At 36.4% G+C, this 25,081-nt stretch overlaps 1 protein-coding gene across 1 annotated transcript in view; it reads right to left on the bottom strand.

The window, feature by feature from the left end:
- Positions 1 to 25,081, bottom strand: part of DMD (dystrophin) — a gene marked incomplete at both ends in the record, with an annotated part of 1,041,552 nt that overhangs the window by 752,856 nt on the left and 263,615 nt on the right. Inside the window, 4 exons of the mRNA XM_079549062.1 lie at positions 7,306 to 7,478; positions 15,602 to 15,694; positions 18,570 to 18,647; positions 19,900 to 19,992. Coding sequence (XP_079405188.1) covers positions 7,306 to 7,478; positions 15,602 to 15,694; positions 18,570 to 18,647; positions 19,900 to 19,992 — 437 coding nt within the window. The remainder of the gene's footprint in view (positions 1 to 7,305; positions 7,479 to 15,601; positions 15,695 to 18,569; positions 18,648 to 19,899; positions 19,993 to 25,081) is intronic.

Here is a 25,081-nt window from a genome sequence, read left to right on the forward strand (position 1 = left end):
CATGGTTTCTTCTAACCAGTCTAGATTCCATTGGGCAAGGACAAGAACATTTGGAATTATGGTCATCAGTAGTATCTTGGATATTCAGTGTCATCCACCTTCTCAGTATATCTCTCTTTGAGATGGCAAAAAATTTGAACTGAGACACAAATATAATAGTAGCAAGAGCTCTACAATAAACCAATGGCAGATGTGTCATAATGTATTTTCTCAATATAATAAAAATAAGAATAAAAAGATGACAGCACAGATTCCAAGCTGACTCAGAGGTATATATAGCCACCTACAGCAACTCAGCTCTTAGAAAATGGACTTAAATTAAGTATATATATAGAGAGAGATGAGAGAAAAAGCTCTCCTTGATCCAGAAGTAATCTAACTCCGCAGATTGTCGCTTTTTTGGAAGAATGCTTTAGCATACACATTTCAGCAGTTCCATCACTAGATTATGGTCTTATAAACGGCAGTTTGATACGTCAGCTTCTTGGCATAATGTCCCTAGATGTTTCGATTTGGCAATATGACCAAGAATGACTGCAGGGGATACTACAGCCTAGAAGATTAAGAACAGCAGTATGTAGCAAATAGTTCTTAAAAATCCATGAAACAACAGTGAAACAGAATGTTTACTAATGGCAAAGGAGTTTTAAATATAGGGCTAAGCAGATGTGAAATAGAACAGAATAGAAATCAAATGGAGTACTGATTCTCAGCCTTCACTTGCTCTCTCTGTGTTGTTCAAAGCACTTTTCACAATCTGCAACTTGGTTCATATCTGACAGGCAGTAAAGCAAAGCAGACATGGCTAGGAAGTGTTCACTTCCCTCCCTGAAAATATAAAGGCATACACATTTAAAAAAAAAAAAAAAAGAAAGAGAACATATTGAACTCCAATCTCCAATTAACCACCAGATAAATAGCTACAATAGCACTGACCTTATTTATGACACATTGAGTACACATTGAAAATTTTAAAGGCTTTGACTGTAATTGTACTACATTTATTATATAAATGTAATATGTAATCACAGAAAGATTTTGCTCAGAAAAGACCTTCAGGACTATCTAGTTTCCAGCCTCTTAATAGAGCAGGTAAACTTTCTATCACTCAGACTGCTCAGGGCCCCATCCAACCTGGCCTTGAACACTTCCAGGTGGTGTGTGGAGCAACCACAGCTTCTTTGGGCTTCCTGTGCCAATGCCTCACTCACCATTCCCATAGTCAAAAACTTCTTCCCTATCCAATCCAAAACTGTTACCTTGTCACTGTAGGCTCTAGTAAAAACGCCTTTCCCATTTTTCTTACAAGCTCCCTATCCTTATACACCTAGGGAGATGGTTCTACTTAACAGCTACTGCCTTGCTATGTCAGTAAAATGCAGAACATACCATTCACAGAACCATACCCAGATTTTATATTCCGAATATTTGCAACTCAAGCTCACTGATGTGCCCTTGTAGCTTTATCAAGAGACCTGCACTCCATTGCTTCTTGAGCTCAGTATTAAAAGCAATTGGAATAGAGCCTAAATGTCCCTAGAGATGCAGTGATTACACAAATGGGAACATCTACTCCACGTAACCTCTTGAAAAACAACAACAGAAACAGCATTAGAAATATCTGATAAAAAAAATAATAAAATCAACCATAAACATGAGAAGGGATGGATAAAAGTCTATGAGAGAAAGCTTCCTGCTGAGTACTGCTCTCAGCATATTATATGTATTTAGTGTTTCACAGTCGTATCTTACTTCTATTCCCTTCAAGAGGGCATGAGAATATTCATTCAGATAAAATTGAAGGTCTCCCAGATACAAAAAACAAGCCAACCAGCCCTCACTGAAAATATCAGATAAGAAAAATGAAAATATCACCAATGACAGGATAGGGATGGGATTGTTTTTGTTTCATTAAGGCATGTAATTTTTCATTACTATCATTCGTTGAAGTAAAAGGGAGCACACGAGGTGAGATTAGTGCCTCATGCTAAGCCAATATCTCCTCCCAATTAACAGCCTTCAATCTTTCCACATCTCAGGATTTTAAGGAATTTCTGAGTTGGAGACTTTATGTTTTGTGCACACCTCTTTAATGGGAATTTAGCAAGGCTGTCCAAAAAGGTTGTGTTTCATGTTTTCACTCCAGCCTTAAGATTTTTGCACCTGAATCATGAACAAAGACAACCCAGGGCTACAGAGATGGGGAAGGGTCCAGAGGGGAAGATGTATGAGAGCAGCTGCGGCCCCTCAGCGTGCTCAGCGCAGAGCAGAGGAGCTGAGGGGAGGCCTGATGGCGGCTGCAGCTCCTCACAGGGAGCGGAGGGGCAGCGCTGAGCTCTGCTCTGTGTGACAGCAACAGGGCCCCAGGGAACGGCGTGGAGCTGCGTCAGGGGAGGGCAGCTGGGGGTCAGGGAAAGGGGCTGCACCACAGGGCGGTAGGCACAGCCCTATGTGCTGAAGTTCAGAAAGCATTTGGACAACACTCTCAGATATATGGTCTGATTTTTGGGTAGTCCTGTGTGAAGCCAGGAGCTGGACTCAATGGTCCTTCTGGGACCCCTACAATGTGTTGTACTCTATGACTCTGTTACACTTAGTACTGCCTACGAAATTTTCGGAGGGCAGATGTAAAAAATGTAACAGTTGTAGAAACAGAAGGTTGACCAAAATATAGCAACTTTCCAATGTGCTTATTCCTTCTTCACTTACGGTGAATATAATGCTTTCCATATTGAAGCGTTTGTTCTCAAATGTTTTCACAACTACTTATCTTGAATTACGTTGAAATATTATGCAGCATCTGAATTGAATTGTACATTTAGCAATGCAAACATGATGTAAGACAGGTTGATGTGATTTTTTCCCTTTATGAAGACCAAATGGACACATAGAATATACCGTTAGTTACACCCTCCGAGTGCAGTAACATCAAAACCAAGAAGAGACGTAAGAACTATTTCCCATTTTACCTACAGTTGCCTTCCTCCTGATACTCTTCTCTCTTTCCCCACACCACTCAGAAGGAACCACCCACAAAGTTGGTACAACAAAAGTGTTACAGAGCCTGTAAATTGATGATGAACACGTGGAAGGTGTTGAAGGATATATCAAAGATACAAAATTACTATGAACTTCATATAGTTTATAAAGTTTTCTATTTTACAGTTTACACGCGCTTCCTTCAAAACTATTCTCAATTATCTGTTATGAACTGCGAAAAGTAGAGTTTGCAAAACAGTTAATTTTCATGAAATCGCAGTTGAACAGCATAACTAAAATTTCAACCCCCTTCCCGTCCTCCACTGTATGTCGTGTTTTCTGAAAGTAGAATGTTAATTAAATCTACTTCTAGCAAACTACAATTTAAAAACCTAGGCAGTCTGCCAATATTTCAAATGAAGCAATACATAAGGACATGGTCAAGTGTTTATTTTGATGCAGTTATAAAAAAAAGCTTGAAATATTTTTAGAAGAAAAATCTAACTGTTAAAATACTAGTGTGATTTAGATTCACCACGGGAATAACCACAGAATTTAGGAATTGATCCTAACAACTTCCTACTTCCTGCCAAAATACTATTCTTTGCACTTCAGTATATAAATATTATGAAGCAATGTCTTTGTAAGCAAATGAAATGAGAATGAGTAAGGAAAATTTAATGTTTGTACTTTCTAAGAGACTGATTCCTATAGACAGCAGGAAGAAATAACTAACAGTATCAGAGAAATCTTCCCTCACTTCTGGAGAGCAGAACTGAAGAAACAAAAAAATCAAACAGGGAAAACAAATGAACTTCAATCAAAAGTGTTTCTGTTAAACGACTTTTAATCCTAAGTATTTAAAATACAAAGTATTAATAAAGCATATGATGTGGGAGACATGGGGTTTCATGTAGCCTGCTGATCATCCCCTGTTGTCAGGTTTAAATTCAAACTGTCTACTATAAGCACAAAGCCAAGACACTCTGGCATATAAGAAGTAGGCACCTGCATTTTAAATTGGCTGAAGTAACTGCCAAGGCTTCTTACAAAAGGCTGTTTATTCTTTTATGGGATAGAAGTAGATGAACAGTCAGAGTATATTAGCACACCTATTTTATTGATTGCATCTTGAATCTTGAAGGCCAATTCAGTGCTCCTGCATACTGAACATAAAGTGCAACGTCACTGAAAATCAATACAGAGGACACACTAAGCAATTAAGCATTAAGCAGGCTCACCTGAAAAATTACTGACTCAGGGCTGCAAAGAATATTGAATCTCCCTCTGCGACATTTGCAGATTAACTCAGTGATTAGCAAAGTCCAAAAGAAGATAACTAGTACACTTGGAGTTAATAGAGACGTACCTCCAAGAATCTGAATGCATGCTTGCAGTTTCCTAGAAGATTGCCCAAATTCCTAGACTAGAGACAAAACTTCAATAAAGAAATTCCTTTCTACTTCCACTCAGGGCAGGCTCACTATGCGGAATGCAATGGAAGATTTATGACAGCAAACATAAGATGAGCAAAAAAGATGTTCTGCTGCTATGTTATAGTGAAACTGAATGAAATGCATAGATTTCAGTGAGTAGGAAATAAACATTCACAACTAGTGAGCTCTGCATTGAACAGAAGACAGCACTGGATAAGATATAACTTACAGATACTTAGACTGTTGTCTACTGCTGAGGTAGTCTAAGTAGGATGGAGGCACCTATCTGCATCCCAAACCAAGGACTACTAAGTAAGAGCCTCTGTTTAGGAATCAAGAGGTCATTTTATAGAGCTGGACAGAATGGAATTTGTCATTACTAATTTCAGGCACCAGGTGATGATAGGCAGTATTTTTAAGAAGGCAATTTGAGTATTTCAGTATCAGATACCTTCACTAGGAAACAGGCAGCCCAATATCACATCTAAGTGAAAAGACATATGACAACTCTGGCCTTCTGCTAAACTGCTTTGCTAAAAGCCATATCAAAATATTTAAAATGTCAAGCGATAATACTGATTTTAGATTTTGAGTTTACAATACTAACTAGCAATCCAATGTAATTTTAGCATAAACATTTTCTGGTTCTTTTAAAATATTTTTCTTTTGAGATATATCTAATTCTATTTGTTGTTGTTGTTGCTGGAACAATCTGACAGTTTCCTGTTATTTATTAATGTTCTTCTAGGAACTTTATCACTAGATGTCAAGTCTAGACTGTTCATTTTGTAGTGAAAGTCACCTATGACAAATAAAATACTTGAAGCATCTGCATAGACATTTACTGCTTTAATTTGAAATTATTACTCAACAGTTTTTGTGGGAAAGCAAAAGACTACTTCAAGCCCTTAAAAAAAGAAAAACTTTGTAGTGCTTTGTGAAGCACACAGAAGGAAAAATCAAAATGTCATAAAACAGACTAAAACTTTCCAGTTTCACAATCTATAACATACGCATGAAATGAAGAGTAGCTTGTAATGATCATATTGTTAACACATTAAAACTCTCGGTAGCTGCTGAAGGGTAATTTATAGGAATAGTGATATGCAAAGAGCCTAGAGATGCACTTATATTTGCTGTAACCTTGGGTAAGCATTAAGTTTTCACCTTCTCAGTGCTCACAGTGCAGTGAAAATAGCACTCATAGAACTATATTCTGGAAGATCCAGGGAAAGATTTTGTTAAACTCCATTAATTACTTCCCCAAAATAATAATAAATGTGCATTCTCATGAGCTTTCATCTAAAATTAACACACTAAGATGTATGTATGATCAAAAAGAGAACACACATGCCTGTTCTAAAATTAATTAGCCTGAAGAAAGCTACATTCTTCTAAGGATGTAGCTAGTAATTAGCTCTACAAATGAGTTATTAATAGACAAATCTAAACCAACACTTTGATATGACAAATGAAGAGCATCACTGACCATGGAATATCATCATTTTGAGTCCTCATCTCAGTAGTAACAAATGTAATGTTAGCCACGTATTTACCAAAGTAAAATGAATTTGTTTGAGAATGTCATGATCTTCTAATTATTATCTGCGTGTATCTCATCAGTCTGTTAATGAGCTTTTTGTTATACAATTAAGTGGTTGATTTTCCTTGGGAAATTATCCCCAACAACAATCACCACTACAAAAGTAGGAGAGCTTTGTAGATGTATTGAACTCTGAATGCAAAGCTCTGAATGAAGCTTTGCACAGAGTCCAGTAAAAGATGAAATTCTCCAAGCATATTACCCAAGATACAGTTTAACAACATATCTAAGAGGGTAGAACCATGGACTCCACTGGCAAAGTGCTATCATTGTGAGAGCAGTGACCTTAATCAGACAGTTTATTCAAAAACTGAGGTAGTGAAAATTCTGGAAATGCTTGTAGATCTTCACTAGTAAATTTGAAAGACAGTCTCTAACTGTACTTTTGGAAGTATTTAGCAAAATTTTATTTTAGGCTTTCAGCAACTAACAAAATATTGCTTGGCTTGTTGTACTAATATTTTTTAAATTCCAATTATCTCTTGCTAAATAGAACATATTCATACCTGTTCAAAAACTTAAATAACAATCTGGAGCAGTCAGATGACTTGCAGGTCTATCCTCTTCAGGTGAGAGGTACAGAAGTATGAAAGGCAGTTCAGGAGGCTTTCCACATTCGAAAATAAGTATTTCTTTGAAACCAGTGGTGCCATGAGTTCCACCAGCTAGACCTTTAAAATAGACTGGCTTGCATCTTTTCCTTAATCCAAGTATACAGAACCACTAGAGGACTTTGAATCTCTAGAGATAAAGTTTCATATAGCATACACCGGAAGAAGTCAAGTACTAAGAGAGGGAGAATACTAAAATCAGCTGGGGAGCAACATAAAAGGTTTTGAAAATAAAGGCTACTTTCTCCAGCTCTGTCTTTTCAAGGCAAATCCATACTTTCAATCCAGCAACTGTCAGAGGCTTTCAACAAGCACTACACTGTGCCTCTCTAGGTGCCTAAAGGAAAATGTTTTCCCTCTAGGTCAACCTCAAAGGTTTAATTTTGGATTTACTGCTTGCTTTTCTTGAAAGTTTCCAAGCCTGTGATCCTCTATCAGACTCTCAACTTGCTATGCATTGAAATTCCAGGAAAGGATCTGAGCTGAGAACCTTCACTTACACTGTAGGAAAGCTCAGATCCTCTTCCTCTGCTAGAGGTTTTCAGTCTGACTGTGTATCTACCTAGTTGACAGTAAAAATCACAGAACAGATACACCATTCTCAAGTCCTGTTGGAGCCATCTGTTATAGGCTCTGAACTGAAAAGACTGAAACAACGAGAAGTTAGTTTTCCTACCTGTGACTGTGAAGGAGTGCATTGAAAGCCAATCCATCAGACCAGCTACTGGTGAAATTGATAACATTGACCTGTGGGTAATTACGAGTTGATTGACGGACCCAGCTCAGCAGAATCTTTTCACTGTTTGTCTGCTGCAGTCCAGCCATGATGTTTTTCATTACATCTTTGACCTGCAAAAAAAAACAACCCAGAATCTCATCAATGACTGAGCATCCTCATTTAAAGCTAAATCATTTTTTTGATTCCCAAAACCTCCACTTGCTTAGATATAAGCATTGAAGAAAAACCTCCTAGGTAACCAAAGAACATACTTGGTGTCACAGTACAATGACAGTGATCAAACTGGAATACATAAAAACAACTGATGCTGACTTGTTGTCTGCCATTGCCGGCGCACTCAGTAAAATCACCACTGTTTCCCAAGAAGTGCTCCATGACCAAGCAAAGAAGGTACGTTTGCATGCACTACTTATTGGAACAGAATGCGTACAAAAGCAGCCTTTCTCTTTGTAGTTTATGGAAATGCATCCATAGTTAATAGAATATAACAAAGGCTGATAAAATGATAAAAAGCATCTTTCTCTCATCAACAAAGTTGAAGTAATACAAAGGTAAAATAAATAAGAACAGTAGAGAGCACAGTATTTTCTATTTCAGCATGTAAAATGTATTTGCATATGTGTACCCAGATGAAAAATGAATTTCACTGCACGTATTAAAGCAACACTGTATATGTTTCATGTTTTGAATTTTGTTTCAGAAACAGTTAATATTCCTCTTTCATCAGAGAAAGCTCACCTATCTCTAGTTACTGCTTTACAGAGCAATTAATTCTGAGGGTTTATAAAATATTTCCCTGGAGTTTGATACAGTGTAGCTGCTAATATATTTCTTAGCAACTTCTTTACTGGTGAAAGAGAAGCTCATAATTTATTTTCTTGTAAAGTATTCCCTTTGAAATCACTGTGCTCTCCATATATCTTGGAAAGCATAGCAGCTTTTAAAAAATATTCTCTAAGACTTTAAAATTTAAAATTTAACTATAGAGTTGTTTTTCCTTATCGACTCATCCAAGGTTTTTCTTCATAATTCTCACTGGCATTGCTCAGCAACCAGTATCATCAGAAAACAACACCTAGTTAGTGCACTATTTACTTTATGACAAGGATTGACCACATTCTAATAATAAAACTTGTGATGCAATACACAAGCTATAATTCCAAAGCATAATCAACTATAAAAAAATAATTACTAAGGTACTGCAGAAAAACAGCAGGAATCAGTTCATTATCCAATCTGACTCTAATCAATCCAATCACTTGAATCAATTATTGAACAGAGATATGAATTACTAAAACAATCTCTTTTTTTTATATCTGAATTACATTCTATTATCAATACCTTCAATTTTTCATTTTTGAGACAGGTATAAAATTAATTTTCTGGCCTGAGAAGAGGGGGAGAAACTGATCCTCTATGAAATTCTCTGGCCATAATCTTGCCTCTAATCTACAACTGTAATTTCTACAAACGACAACAGTACAAATGCTAGTAAGACAAGAATAACAGCATTCTGTAGTTCCTTCAAATCTACACCAGAAAACAGAAAGTAAAGAGATTGGGAAAATTAGTAAGTTTGCTACTTAGTTTTTTTTTATGTGTCTGTTTGGGTATCCTTAATTTTCTTCTTAATTTTTTCAGTCTTCATTATTGAGACTTGCCAAATTAAATAATTCAGCAAGACTTCAACTGCTGTATTTACACACACACACAGATGCAAAAACTGACTACAAAAATATAAAATTTTGTTCTTCGTGAATCCAGGTGCTAAAAATAAGAGAAGTTTCAAGTGCAACATTTATTAAACCAAATTTAAACAACATGAAAGCATTCAAATATCCAGGTTGCGCTAATGGAGAAATATTCATGCTACGGTTTCATTGTTCATTTAGGATTTTTACTGTGTCCTTGTGTTCACAAGTACAGGTATCTGAATATAAGAAGTAAACAATAACATTTGAAAAATACAATGTTCTTTTTGTGGAAGAGCTGAATTTATACAAAAACAAGAATTAAAAATATAAAAGTTTGTAACAAATAAAAAATCAAATGCCTGCATTGACATTAACGTAACAGAAAGTATCAGTGAACTGTGAGCACTGTGAAACTCTAAGTTGGCCATGAAATAAAGCAATGGGCTGCCAAGGAGGTAACTATTCAAATTAATCCAGGCAAACTCTTGAATTTTGCTTTTGATTTAAAGAGAAACAGCCTGAAGTTCTCCACTTTTTTCTACTTTTGAGAAAACAGCTTCAAACTCATCTTGTTGCGTTTAATATTCTGACAGTAGATAAAAGATTTACTCCAATTTTCCTGCATTTCTCTGCAGAAGACTGCTAAATTTACGATTTTTTGCTGCCCCTTGGGGAACTGCAGGCATTTAAAAATAACAAAGTAAAAGGGCCTGATCTCATCCTGAAGGTTTAGATTGTTTCCTATTCAGTGAGAAATAGTGAATAATTCCCCTTCTCCAGTTGGAAACCTCCTTGTTTTCCTGAGCACTTCCACCCTTTCTGTCCTGACAGCAGCACCCTGCACTACTGGGGGCACTGAATGAGCTGCAAGTGGGATGGCTTGGCCTTGAACCAAGTCTGCAGCTGAATAAGAGAAGGCTGGCACTGAGGTTAGAAGGAAACTTTCTGAAGGCTTCTTAGTTAAGATGCCCTCTTCAGAAAGACCAGTACTTAGAAATGTGTGTGTCAGCCTGAAGAGCTTCTGGATGGATTCCACCCTGAAATAAGCTGCCTCAGCATCCAAGATCAAAAACTACACCCATTCCAAAGCAGCTAGCAGTTCATTTCTTTCCTACCACTCCTTTCTAATGCCATATATCCTTACAGAAAACAAAGCTTTAATGCATAGGAAACTCCAACTGGTGGAAAACAGAAATAGCTGCTCTTAATGGTGGATGGCCCCATACTACTGTAATAAGAAAAACTGCTTTTAAATAGAAAGAGGGAAAGGGCAGCATAAACACCACCACAAGTAACTTCCAACATGTTAAAGTTACAAACTAAAGGCTATGAACAGAACAGGCACACAACCTCTCATCACGCAGGGAAACATTGAGGCTCCTACACCTGAGGCACAAAGGCAGGGAGAGGCCACCTCCAAACAGCCAGAATAGAAAAGAGCTGGTCCTGCCACCTTTTCCAGCAGGGAGGCCTCCTCCGTTCCTTGCTGTCGCTCGATAAACGTGCTTCCTTCAGGGAGTCATGCTGAGGAGATGTGAACCAAGCACAGTGCATGGTACGTCTGTATGCAGCTTGCCTTGTCTCAAGGCACCTGTCTCAGCACGAGGCACGTCCAGTTGTGGACTAGGGACTGGGGAGGCTGAAAGCAAAGGAAGGGGATGAGATGGCACATAGAATGGTTGCAAAAGAAGGTGTGATCCAGAGGACTCGATTTTGAGGAACGTAAAGGCCAAAGACTCCAAGGTACTAAGAGCTAAAAAGCCCTTTAAGTTTGGATGGCATGGGAAGCATCTGGCACTGGGTGTGAAAAACCAGCGCATCTGTGCCTGGCCCTCTGCTGCAGAGGACTTTTGATTTATCTGCTAGACTGCTAGGAAGCCCTGGAGTCTTTATGTGGGTGCAGGCTATCTATGAACACTGCACACCTGCAACAAAAACACAGGTATGTAACATTTTATTGGAATGGTACAGAGATTCAGTATGCCAGCCACTACAAGATAGGGAGGAAAGTAGGACAGAATTTAAAATATTACTCCTAAAGTTAAGGCTTTTTCATTTTGCTCAGTCAAACGGGGTTCTGGCAGCTCCCTGACAGAATGATTTAGTATTTTTTACCTACTATATTTCAGGTATTCTGACTGCATGGATTACTTTTTTATGGCCAGAATCCCCTCAACTCTTTCAAAGCACATTTTAAAGAACTCCTTTTTAAAGAACATTTTCATAGATGTTCAAGACACCCATCAAAGCAGGGAAAATTCTTTGCTCATTGATTTGAGGTGAAATAATAAGACTGTTAGTATTTCATTTCCACTACTATATTTCAAAGTAAAATGGTAATTCCAATTAAAGTACAGGCTGTGCAATAAATGCATGAGAAGTCCGAAACTGTTAATAGCTCTGCAAAGAAGGCTAAGTGGAATACATGTCTCTGGAATATTTTCCTCATGCATACAGCTATTGCTTCGCTCTTTTTCAACATTTTGTGACTTTCACAAAAGATGTTCGTTAGGTTTGGTTTTTCATTCCAGTTATGAAAATAGGTTTGCTCTTCAAAAATAATAGAAATAAATAAATAAATAAATAATGCCATAAAATTCTGCCATACAGAATCTTTTTCTGCTTTTAAGAGAGATATTCTTTGCCAAGCGTAACAATTCAGGAATTAATAGTATTGTTTTCTTTTTGTTTAAATACTAATTGAGCAGTGAAGCTGAGATCACAGAACTGTGAGGAAGAGGGCAGCAGCTTCAAAGAAATAGAAACCCTAATAGATTCAGCACCACAAAGAGCTTAGGCAGCAGGTGCTCACCTCAGAACCATGGTTCAATTTGAGTGAAACTTTTAATAATAATTTGAAAAACAGGCTAGATAAGAAAGGACATAATCAGTACAGAGGATAGAGAAAGCCACAAGATCTCTACTGAACAGAAATGAGAGTGGCAAGAATGAGACAAATCTTTTCTGCTGCAGTGCCTCCACAACTGAGAATGCTGATATCCATTCCGACTAGCACTGAAGCACTTTCTTATCATGAAAGTTTCTTCCTTCATTTCTCTCTCTCTCTTTTACATTTTACACAAAGACCCTGACATTTTCGTAAGAGGTGGTCTTGTTGCCATATATAATTGTAGTTCTACCCTAATGTCAGCAGGATGTGAAACTGAAAAAAGCTTTTTGCCAGTTAATCTGCAGAAAAAATATTTAACTGCCACACAACTCATATCTGCTATTTCCATGCAGGCAGGTGTACTTCATCTAGGTGACTCTTCTCAGCTCTGAAAGCTCTTGGGATCATAAAGGGAATGAATTTGCAAAAGCAGGATTGCATCATCAAGCACAGACTGCAACAACAGCATACATAAAATCAGCCACTTATTGTATATAGGCTTTTTTAGCCTCATACATAAAGCAGACTTGATACAAATCATAGGGAAAGGGATATTTTACTCAACGATAAAGAACTGGCAGAAAACTTTAGTGGCCCTAAGTCTGTAATTTAGTCTTAACAACAGCTTGTCATATTCTCAGCTGCCAAGTGTGAAGAACTATTTGCGACAGGGAAAATAGTGCAGAGGAAGAAGAGACCCATTCTTAAGAAACTTATGGACTTGTTTCACCAGAAGTGTTGTAAAAGTGTAAAATAGTACCAACTTAAGAACAGAGCAGAACAATCACAAACGTTCTAGATTCATGTAAATCACTTCAAAACTTGGAAGAAAAAATGGAAAAGAACAAAGATTTTTTTCCACAACAGTATAAATAAGCAGTTTCACTTTTAACTGTTTCAATCCTTTGAGGGGAAAATGCAGAAAACCAACATCTCCAGAGTTCTGTTTAAAAAGACAAATCTGGCTTTATATTTATTTTGTTTATTCATTATTCAACAGCAACTGCATTATCATATAACAACGTCTTCTTGCAAAACACAGCTTTATCTATTGTTAAGAATAGAGACTGATATTCAGTTCTATCCAAATCAGAATCTATTTATGAAATTTTGAATAAAAAGACAAATCTAGAGTATACAGGTCACTTCCTTTCAACAATCCATAAATAAATTGACATGGAACACTATAGACTAAGCATGGGCTGAATAATGAATACTCAAGACAGCATCATATTATTAATCCCTACTTTATAAATACGGTCCCTGGACTTTTCATACATGGATAATTCAGCTGATGCCACTGGTATCATCACTGTCACTGGACTCTTGACAGAGTTTGAAATGAAGAACCTATATACTGCACCAAGAACAAGTACCCTAAACTCATATACTGGTCATTAAAAACCTCACCAAACTATGAGAAATGCTGAGAAAATGTGAAAGAAAAGCTAGTAAGTACCAATAATACTAAAGCACATCTTTAACACTTCTTTTCAGGTAAAAATGTGAACTAATCAAAATATGAATTTTAACATGACTACTCATCTCAGTCCATAATTCATATAAAGTAAAGCACAGTGATTCCAAAATAATCGGTAGAAGATGCTCAGATAGGTTTCATTTTCTATCTGCTCTTAGTAAGTAATTTAGAACAGTGTTATGCAATTAAACTACAAATACTGGGAAGTGAGACAGAGATAGAAGTGATTTAACAATTTGCAGCTTTTCTCTATTGCGCTCATTACAACTTATCAGGTAAAACTAGTAAAGAATTGCTCCCTACTGCAATGAATTATCCACACAATTTTTTGATAGGAGTGTTTCGTTTTTAATAGAAACTCCTTTAGGTTCTATTTCCCGCTATCTTTTCTTGTAATGCTACATAAACTTCTAGATTATTACTTGGGGACCTGAACCAGGACAAATGGACAGGCTGTTAACTTGGACTCATACAAACGCACAGAATTAGAACACCTAGATGCTATTTTCTTCCAAATGTTCATTTTACAGCTGTCTCAGACTTTGTTTTCCAAAGTGTCCTTATCTAACATGTTGGTTTTCACATCGATAACATAATTCCTCATTTCTCCCTAAAGCGAGACAAGCTAAATGACCAATATCTGCTTCTATTAATTGTTCAGAAAGCAACTCTTTAGGATTTTAAATTAATTCTTGAAAAGATGGGTCAGTTGCAGAAAGCATGAAATATAATTTTTTAATTAAAACAAAAGATTCTCACTACAAGAAGGCTCATACGGGGTCATAATGATGATCTGGTGAACTACAGGTCTGTCAGCTTGACCTCGGTGCCAGGAAAGGTTATGGAGCAGATCATCTTGAGGGAGATCACATGGCATGTGTGGAACAACCAGGAGATCAGACCCAGATGGCACGGGTTCATGAAAGTCAGGTCTTGCTTGATCAACCTCGTCTCCTTCTACGATCAAGTAACCTGCCTAGCAGATGAGTGAAAGGCTGTTGGTGTACTCTACCTAGACTTCAGCAAAGCCTTTGATACTGACTTTCACAGTATTCTCCTGGAGAAGCTGGCAGCCCGTGGCTTAGACACTGTTTGCTGGGTAAAGAATTGGCTGGGTGGCCAGGCCCAGAGAGTGGTAGTAAAGGGAGCTAAATCCAGCCAGTGACCAGTCACTAGTGTTCCCCAGGAGTTGGTATTGCAACCTATCCTGTTTAATATATTTATCGAGGACCTGGATAAGAGGACTGAGAGTCAACAAGTTTGCAAGTAACACCAAGTTGATAGGAAACGTTGATTTGCCTGGGAGTAGGAAGATCCTTCAGAAGGATCTCGACAGACTGGATAGCTGGGCTGAAGCCAATGGAATGAAGTTCAGCAAGACCAAGTGCTGACTCCTACACTTTGACCACAACAACCCCAGGTAACGTTACAGGCTTGGGGGAGAGTGGCTGGACATCTGTGTGGAAGAAATGGAGCTGGGGGTATTGGTCGACACTCAGCAGAATGTGAGCCAGCAGTATGCCCATGTGGCCAACAAGGCCAATGGCATCCTGGCATGTAATGGAAATAACGCAGCCATTGGGAGCAGGGAGGTGATTATCCCCCTGTACTCAGCTCTGGTGAGGACACATTTCGAGTGCTGTGTTCGGTTTGGGTCCCTCTGTACAAGAAAGACATAGTGGCCCTGGTGCATGTCCAGAACAGGGCAACAAAGCTGTTGAGTGGGGGCATGATTTACTGGGGAAAAGGTAGTAGGTGGTAGTAGGTGGATGATTAGACTAGATGATCTTGAAGGTCTTTTCCAACCTTGGTAGTGCTATAACTCTATGATTCATGTTCTGAGACTCTTAAAGAAAAAGTGATTATGAAAGCTATATATCCACATTGGTTTTGTCTATTCATTTTTCTTACAATAACTGTTTTATATATTCTCTTGCAATGTCTGGCTGTGAAATTATAGTCAAAACAGCTGCTGCTGAAACCTACTATATCTTCTTAAGATACTTAATATCCTAGATGATACATAAACAGACTCATAAAACCTGCTGATTTAGGAACTTATATTGCTTACAGTGTCAATGTTTATTTAGTAGTTTGAAGCTGGATAGTAATGGAATTAAGTATAAGAATAAAAATATATCACAGAAAATACGCTGTGGAGTCACTCACCTGCCAGTGGAGGATTATATTCCAGATCAAACCAAGAGTCAGTTTGTGATTGCCATCCACAATGTCTGAGCTCCCAATATTTACCAAATCAACCTATTAAAAAAAATTGTTTAAACTGCATTAGATTAACAGCAAGCATGAGAGGTTGGTATTATTTTCATACATTTGGTAATTAACTTTCTTCGGGGTGAGGGAGAGTTAGGAACAGGCTAGGATAAATCTTGCATTTTGTTTCTGCTGCTTATAAAATATCCAGCTTATATTTTATACATGGTGCAGATAATGTGCTGGCAAAAAGCAAGCAGTGATCTAGAGCTCCAATTAATCCAGCTGTGAAAACAAAGAATTAAAAATAATAGTTAATAATAATTTTAAAATCTTTTATAATTAGGTCCTAGAATCACAAATCACAAACCCAAAGGTTGACACAGGAAAGTTCCTGCATTATTCTCTGCAGCACCTTATGTATCACAGTTTGGTAAAAGCAATACATATATCTAGGATCTGCACGAACCTACAAAAATTAACATACTATTCTACACATTTATATTAAAATAGAACTAATTTTGTCTTTCTAAAATTCTACAATGCAGAAGGCAGGGTAGGATTTATTTTAGAGTACAGAAAAACCCATGACTCTGATGTACACATGTTTCTTTCCATACTTCTTTGTTAAGCCATGTCAGTTTTTACAATTATATTATGCATTTCTAACTGCATAATGCATCAGTATTTGCCAGCCTGGAATATTCTCTTTTCCACTTGTGAAATGATTCCTTCACCCTCTCCCACTTTTTATGCTATTTAAAAAAGAATGCCAAATTAAGAATTGAGAGAGCAAGACAGTGCACTTTGGGGCAGAAACTAAGATTCTGAAATTTACTTCCTCACTGTTTCATAGATTTAGTTTTTCATGGTCAGAACTAATACATACATGGTGAAGTACCTTTCTTCGTCACAAATTGCAATCTTCATATCTCTATTACACATCTGTGGCAATTTTAAGTTACATCTATATAATAACTAAAGGTTTTGCACATTGAGAACAAATGTTACCTTCAGTATATTTATGGATAGGTCATTTTTACTAAACATACACAAAGCAGGTATTTTGTCAGCTTGAAAATTTTTCTGTAACAATTTATACTTTTTTTTTTTTTTTTTTTTTTTTTTTTTTTATTCTTTCTCACTATAATAATGTATTAGTTGCTATTCATTCTAGTATATCGGGAACATTTCCCAAGTGGAGTTTCATATCCAAAATGTCATTGGGGTCCATACAGCAAGAGATCCACTACAAAGTTTATTAGGGTACCAGCTACATGTTTTATAAGTCAAATCCTCTGCCTGTATTTGGAAATTGAATCTTTGTCACAGAGACTACATCTGTTTAACTGAAACAGTTAAGAAGAACACTTTTCAATCTCCTTGAGTTTTGTCTGAGTTCACATTAGAACAATTCTCTGCCTGAATACTAGCAAAAATACCACAGGAAAAAAACCCCATCAAAATCTGTAAAACTGATTCACTGGAAGCAGCAGCATTTTTCAATCCAGATGAGTGTACAATCTCAGAGCAAGGATGGGAAACATCACTATTAGTTTCAGTCTTTAAATAGCCATAGAACTGTTGATTTTGCATTTCTGAAGTTCTATAGAAATCACTCTTGAGATTATTTTGAAGGTCAAAGAAGCTATTTCAAAAGCAGATCTTTCAGCTTCATAATGATCTGATCAAAAATATTTTACACAGCTTTCACGATCTTCATTTTATGATACGATGGCCACATAGAGTACACACTCTACTTTGTAAAGGATGCAGCCTGTTCTATGTTGTTCAATGAGTGCTTTATTTTCTTTCTACATTTGAAAGGGATTATCCTGGAAACTGAAAGATAAGCACATTAATGGCTTTAGCTGATATTTATTAAATGTTTTTTAAAAACATTTACTGTGAAAATGTGAAGGTATAAATGTGTTCAAAAAAAAGCTTTTGCATCTTGTGAAATGTATGGCTGATTTTTTCAACAATGTCATATACTGCAGATTGTGAAGAATTAGCAGCTTTCCTCCTATTTATTTACATTAAATTTCATTAAAAAAATCATGTTAGAGGTCTTCATGACAGTCTTATAAGGTCACTTTCATTTATGCACAAATCTCTAGATGGATAAGCATTACCTTGGATTTATAAAATCAATGACTTTATTCAGCAGCTGAACTCAAGCATGTTTAGTGACCTACTGCAGCTATCAAAAAATCCAATATCATATGCAGCACAGAATACATTATCACCATTCCATCACATCTTACAGTCAAGTTTAAGTGAATGTTTGAATTTATTCTTGAGGAGGATGTACAGTGTAATTAGTTGGCCATTGAAAATGCCTGCTAAAGTTATGGGCACATTAGAATGCTTGCATAACAAAGATTTTACAAGAATATTTACTCTAAAAAGATGCACAAGATTCTGGCCTGAATAGTCGTTTTTGACAAAATGGAAAGCAATTTTTATGTGGATGATTTCCTTAATGTTATGAATCCTAAGGAACACATATCAGTGTAAATTTAGAAAAAATATTGCTTTAAAACAAACAAACAAACAAACAAACCTCATTTTTTTGGACTTCTTGATTTTTGGAGATTTGTGAGCGTTTGTTTTTTTAGGTAGTGCCTCATAACCAGCTAAGGATGTCTTATTGTAATTAACTTTTACAAACGTATATTAAACACCATGCATAACTATAAAATTGTACATGTTGATCAGTCTTCAAGTAGCACTCATTATGGATATATTATTCAAACATTTGCTGGTAGTGGATTTTACTCTTTGAAATACATTCCATACTGGAGCTGAACTCTAAGCGTCCAAGTCACATTAACAAAACTGCCTTGATTCCAGAAATTTTATTCTTTAGTTCAGCATGCATTCTGTAGGATGTTTTGACCCTGCCCATCTGATTACTTACATTATTTCTCTGCAAAATCTGCAGTGCTTTGTTGACATTGTTCAGAGCATGAACTTTTGTGGAGCCCTTTTCTTTTGCCTATAAAGGAGATAAAATAAAATTGACTGTCCAGAATCAGAAAATGGAATACACTATATATATAAAATACAAATTTTGTATTACACCTAGTGTTTCATATTTCATAAGTTTATGACAATATTAGTGAGGGTATTACAATATATTGTGCATATGCACCTTCTTCATATGAAACAGAGGCAATTTTAAAACAAACTGAATCCATGGTTGGAAGCTAATTTAGTGTCTTGACATTTCCAGTGAATGAATCACTGAAATGTATATAAAAATAGATAATTTCAGATTGTTCACATTCTGATTACTTTCTGCTCCATAGCACAATTCAGGAACATTACTATATCAAACAAACAGATACGTATCAGAGTGTTTGATATTTATTTACAAATATAGCCTCTCTGGACTTACCTATCAGACAGTTTCATCACTCTTTTGTGTGAAAGATTCAAAGGAAGATTCCAAACTCACAAAGTGCAAGCAGCAACTCAAGAGACAGTAGCCAAAACTAGGTTTGATGTGCTGCTTTAGAGTTTACAGGTTGCAAGGTAGTCTGACTTTTTAGATGTGTATTACTTCAATATATGAACTATGAATATGACATTTATTAGCAAAATATTCTAATTATATGCATTAAATAATATTATGTTTAGTTAAAATGTCTACTGATGCATAATTGCTGAATTACAGCTAAAAACCCAAATACCTAAATGAATCAAATCTCATAGAATGAATGGCCAGGGTCGGAAAGGACCTCAAGGATCATGAATCTCCAACCCCCTGACACAGGCAGGGCCACCAACCTCCCCATTCAATATTAGTCCAGGCTGCCCAGGGCCCAATCCAACTTGGCCTTTAACACCTCCAGGGACATCCACAACCTCTCAGGGCAGCCTGTTCCAGCACCTCACCACTCTCTCTGTAAAGAACTTTCCCCTGACATCCAACCTACATCTTTCCTTCCTCAACTTAAAACTATTTCCCTCAACTTAAAACCTCATTTCACTTTCAAATCTCATCCTTGTTTCTCTTTACCAATATATGCATACAAGCAAATTTGAGCGTTTTCATGTTACATATAACCCTATCAAAGATTTCCTGTCAAATATAGGGCTCAGTTGTAGTATTTCCTCAGTTTCAAATTAAAATTCAAGATACTGCTTCCATAGGGCCTCATTAGTGGGAGAAATTAACAGATAACGTATTGCAACTGTTGTAAGATCATGTCTTCAATATTGAGCAGTAACATTACTATACATACAATTTTTTGGCCTGTAAGGCATTCCAGGAGCTCCAGAAGTTTTCGTCCATCTCGAAAATCATTAAAAAGATCTTCAATGCAACGTCTTCCACACTGAAATGTAACAAAGGCTTCTGTTAGTTCAAAATCAGAGCAAGAATCAGCATTGCTAAATTATGGCACCCAACTCTGAAAGCTGAAAAAGCCACCATAATGAAAATCTGCGTATTCTATTTGTGTAAAAATACCGTGCAAATTTAAATAAACATTAAATACAAGAAATATGGTGCAATATAAAGGAGAAAAATATCTTACAACTGAACTTGTAGGATTTTCTCACATACCTGCACTTTGTAACAGGGTGCTGAGTAAGAGAAAGTGGTGCCACTAATTTTAAGTACTTATGGCAAGGAATGCATCCTTCATTCCCTCTTAAACTATTGACATCATAGGTTTAATATAAGCCACTGTCGTGTTCATTCAGCCAGGACAACAAACCACATTTTGGGGTGCATTGCACAGCATGTCCAGCTGGTCAAGAGAGGTAATTCTCCCATTATATTTAGTATTGGTGTGTCCTTAACCTGTGCAGCTCTGGGCTTTGCCATGTGAAAAAAGATATTAAGGTCCTTGAAAACGCCCAGAGGACATCAAAGCTTATAACAAGGCTGAAGATATGTCCCATGAGGGAAAGCTGAGGGCACTGGGCTGTCCAGTCTGGAGAATAGGAGGCCAAGAGGCAACCTCAACTCCTCTCTACATCTCCCTGAAGAGGGGAAGCAGAGGGAGGTGCTGGGCTATGTTCCTGCCAGTGACAGGACAGGAATGGCACAAAGCTGTGCCAGGTGAGGGTAAAATAGGCATGAAAGAAATTTATTTACTGTGAGGATGGTAAAATACTGGAACAGGTTCCCCGGTGCAGTGTTTGAAGCCCCACTCTTGTCAGTATTCAAGTTGGATTATGTACTCAGTAATATGCTTTAACTTTTGGTTAGTCTTCAAGTGGTCAGGTATTTGGACTCTATGATCTCTGAAGGTCTCATCCAGTTGAACTATTTTATTTTGTTCTGTTTTTTCTATTCTATCTGTGAGAAAGTGTTGCAGAACCAACCATTTGCATACACTATTACTCAAACAATTAAGCCAGAACTAAATATTCATGAAGCCTGAACACAAACTTGCCAATTAAGGTTCACTTTAGGAGAAAAAATAAGAAAAATAATTTGCCAAAAGCCAGAAAGATATAACAAGCTGAAATGTCTAACAGTCTCTTTTTCAAGTGCTAGAAAAGAACTTGGAATTACACAAAGAAAGCAAGTCATAGGCTTACTCTAATGAGGGTGTGACAAAGGTCTATGTTCATAGGACATACTTGGAATTATACTGACTCAGGGCCTCATTACTGTAAGTGACTAAAAGATAATTTGCATTTCTACATATCAGCAGTGAAAGAAAAAGGGACAATGTGACAATGGCAAAAGATTATTTACTCTTCCTATTGTTAGGTTAAGTTTCTGGGCTGACATTTGGACTAATGCATTCGGTCTTAACAATGCAGTACTACACATTTGTATAGCTTAGTCACTTTGTAACTTTTCTGCGCACCTACGTCTTTTGAAAAAAAAAAAAATATTTGCATGAGCTCTGTTAACAACAGCAATAAAAAACAGTGATTATTTTGTAGAGTGTCTAGTAGTCTCACCTGTCTCTGTTATTTCTAATTTGTCAAGTTTCACAGATGCTTTGATTCATTTGAGAAAAAAACTGTAATTTAATTTGCTAGAATTGACACCATGGTGACCATGCTACACTGTGTATCTTCTTTTACTACAAAGCAGTGTAGAATTGGGAATCCATACATGGAAAACATTTGCTTTTCTGTTAGCAGAAAAGTTTTGGAATGCACAATACTAGCTGTGTATTTGTATCTGTGAACTAAGTAAGAAATGTATTATTTTTTTTCTGAAAATGTCCGTTTCTTCAGAAAGTTTCTAAAACAGATAATGGAATTACGACAGTTTCCATTGCTAGATTCATTTTTTCCCCTCAATCAATCAGTATTTATATGTACAGCACAAAGTATAGTGCCATTGACTACTCTGGCACGACTCCCTCTTTCTCTCACTGCTGCTGTTTTTTTGAAGTAGTACTTCTTTCAGTCCTTTTTTTGGTAGTATCTTGTTTCTTCTTCATGGAATGAACAAATCCAAAACATCAAATATTTTCTACAGCAATGGGGATCCTTGCTCTTTAGCCAGCTTTCACAACCTGCACTATCCATTCTAATAGATACTTTCTACTTGATACACATGCTGCCATTTCATTACTGTAAACATTTGAAAACTAGTACTGAATAAATTCACATCTGCTTTTTAAGCCCTGCCCAATCGCTTGAAATATGAGTTTTAACTAATAAGACTGAGTGCTTAGTATGATAAATAGCTTTACTAAAATGTTTCCAATGATACAAACACCACATGTCTAGTCAATTCACGCACAGTATTCCTGAAGTTGCATATTACTTATTCAATACAGCACAAATTTGAAATGCAGGCATTTGACTAAGTGGAATAGATGTTACTTTGTTCTCTAATTAAAAAAAAATAATAATTGAAGTTATTTTTGCAGAGGGAAAGAACAAAACCTATATGCTTTCAAGAGAACATTTTAGCATTCTTTAGAAAGTTCAAGTGATCAACAGACACTTCTGTAAAACCCTGGAAGAATCATGCCCCTAATGTTACTGAATCATTCTGAGAATATGAGCATGACATTTTGGTAACAATATAATTATATCAACACCATGAGGAAAAACAGAATTGGCCGTCATAACTACCTCTCTGTCTTCCATTTCAAAGTATTCACACAGCTTTGGTCAAAATCCATCCAGGACAGGTGAAAATTCTACTTGACAAAATAATGTGGGATACTTTTTTCCATTAAGAAGAGAAATAAAGACACCGCATGGTAGCAGCTGCAGCAAGACATTTTAATTACAAATATATCACAAATAAACCTTAAAACAAAAGTTACCATTGATTTTTGAGGGTCTCAGAAGTATACTTTCTATTAATCAGCAACTAAAAATACCTTAAGACACTCTAGGCTGCTGTCACACATCTCATCCTTACCCTTAAGAAGGCTGTGATTTTTCTGGCAATAGGGTAATTAAATCTTGGTGCTCAATAGATTGAATGTCTTCAGTGGATTGATACTGCAGTAAGTCTTCAGAAACAAAGGGCTCACAGAAGCATCAAATAAATGCATTGTATTTTCAAGGTCATCGAAAAGTGTGTTTTAAGTTGTATGTAGCTTCACAAACAACTAAAAAACAATCACAGCTAAGCCTAGGCCTGTATTATAAATTTTTGATAATAGCCTTGCTTAAAACCTTTTTTTTTTTTTTTGTTTTTTTTTTAAAGTCATGAACTGTAACTGCTGCTCTTTACCTGCAGAAGAATTTAAATGTTTACAAGAATCTCCTGTGCAGTTTACATGCATGATGACTTGTGTTACAAATATATACACAACTGCTGTAGGCTGAAATGCTGAATCAGACTTTCCCCTTATAACAATGATGATGGAACAGGTGAGGGAAAAGAGAGAGGGTATGGAGAGGATGGAGGAAGGACTGCGAAGGAAGGACTGTGAATGAGGCATAGCAGCCTGATTGGCTGCAATTGGAAGCCAGAGATAATTGTATGGTTTAACTCCATATATGAACTACAACATTAGTTGTATAGATTAGCAAAGTAATTTGAATCTCTCTCTTCCTTACTTGCTTACTTATTTTAGGGAGTCTGACAATTAATGGAGATACCTTGGGGTTTGGAGGAAGAAATGAGAAGGACAGTGGGAAACAATAAATGGAAGAAAGAGGGAATAATTGTTAAACTTTTTTTTGTGTGTGTATTTTTTTTTTTAATGAAAGAAACAGTGAAGTCTTTACAGAAGTAAAACTAATAAAAAAAAAAAAAAGGAATTTATTGGAATCTTTATGAGTAGAAAGACTCTAGGGATTTAAATACACAGCGGTGTTTTACGTATTATTTAACCTACTATCTTTGTGTTGAATAAAGGTCACAATAGACAATTCTCTTGGTTTAGCTGATATGGCCGGTTGGCAGAAACTGCTGATCTTTACATAACCTAAGGAGACCTGTATGAAATCCAGGAATTTATTCTAAAAAGAAAATCACAAAAGAATGTGATGCAGAAGGGAAGATTCCTGTTTTATTATAGATGAAATTGAAGTCCCAACTTAAATGAAGACAGAAGACAGCTCTGATTAGAATTCTGAACATACGTGTACTGTATCACATGGAGAAAAGAATCTCTCTGTTACCCTGGCAAACTGCACTAACCTCAATCTTACAATTACTGCGTAACGTACAATTAACAGCTCAGAAAAACAGGGCCACTTGCAGTAGTCTCTTCCACCACATATTATAGGAGAATGTGTACTTAAGAGTACTCCATGCGTTAATTCAGCCACATGTACACAGTCTATAATGCTCTCAGTATTCATTAGACTGAAATAACACTGAAAATGTACCAATTATTTTCCAAACTCAGTCAGCAGCTGAATCAATCCCATGACAAAAAGCACTACTGAAAAAGACAAAAGCATACAGAAAAGAGAGAAAAGAGAAAATTGAGAAACAGACTGCAAGCAAGGGTCAATAGATAAATGTTGAAAATTGAAAATTTTTGATTATGAATATATTTAAAAATCATAAAACGTCAAATTCTATCCCATTCACCTCACTACTGTCTAATTTTTGTGACAATTTGTGTTCTTCTTTCCAAATACTCTGCATCAGATCTTTTTCTCCTCATGTAAATCGAAAAAATAGTCAAAAAAAGATTTAATCATGTTATTTCTCATATGCATTATGGAAAAAGTTAATATTAAAGTAATTATTGCATGAAAAGATGGTATTCTGTGAAAAGCTCTCTGTTCAGTGCTATGTGCCAACTAGTAATTATGAAAGTGACACAGAAAGGAATACAAAATAATTGAAAGATAACTTGTGTGGACAAGGTACAAAGACATCTGTTAATGAACACTGCCTTTTCTGTTACATATCATTCAAAAAAATTCAAAAACTATTAAAAAGCTTTAAAAATTCTGTGTTTCGTGTAAAACTATTGGCAAAAATTACTTCTTAGAATAAGTTTGCATAAATAAATTAGCATAGAC

This window comes from Tetrao urogallus (genome assembly GCF_951394365.1).
Source record: "Tetrao urogallus genome assembly, chromosome: 1".
Taxonomy (NCBI): Eukaryota; Metazoa; Chordata; class Aves; order Galliformes; family Phasianidae; genus Tetrao; species Tetrao urogallus.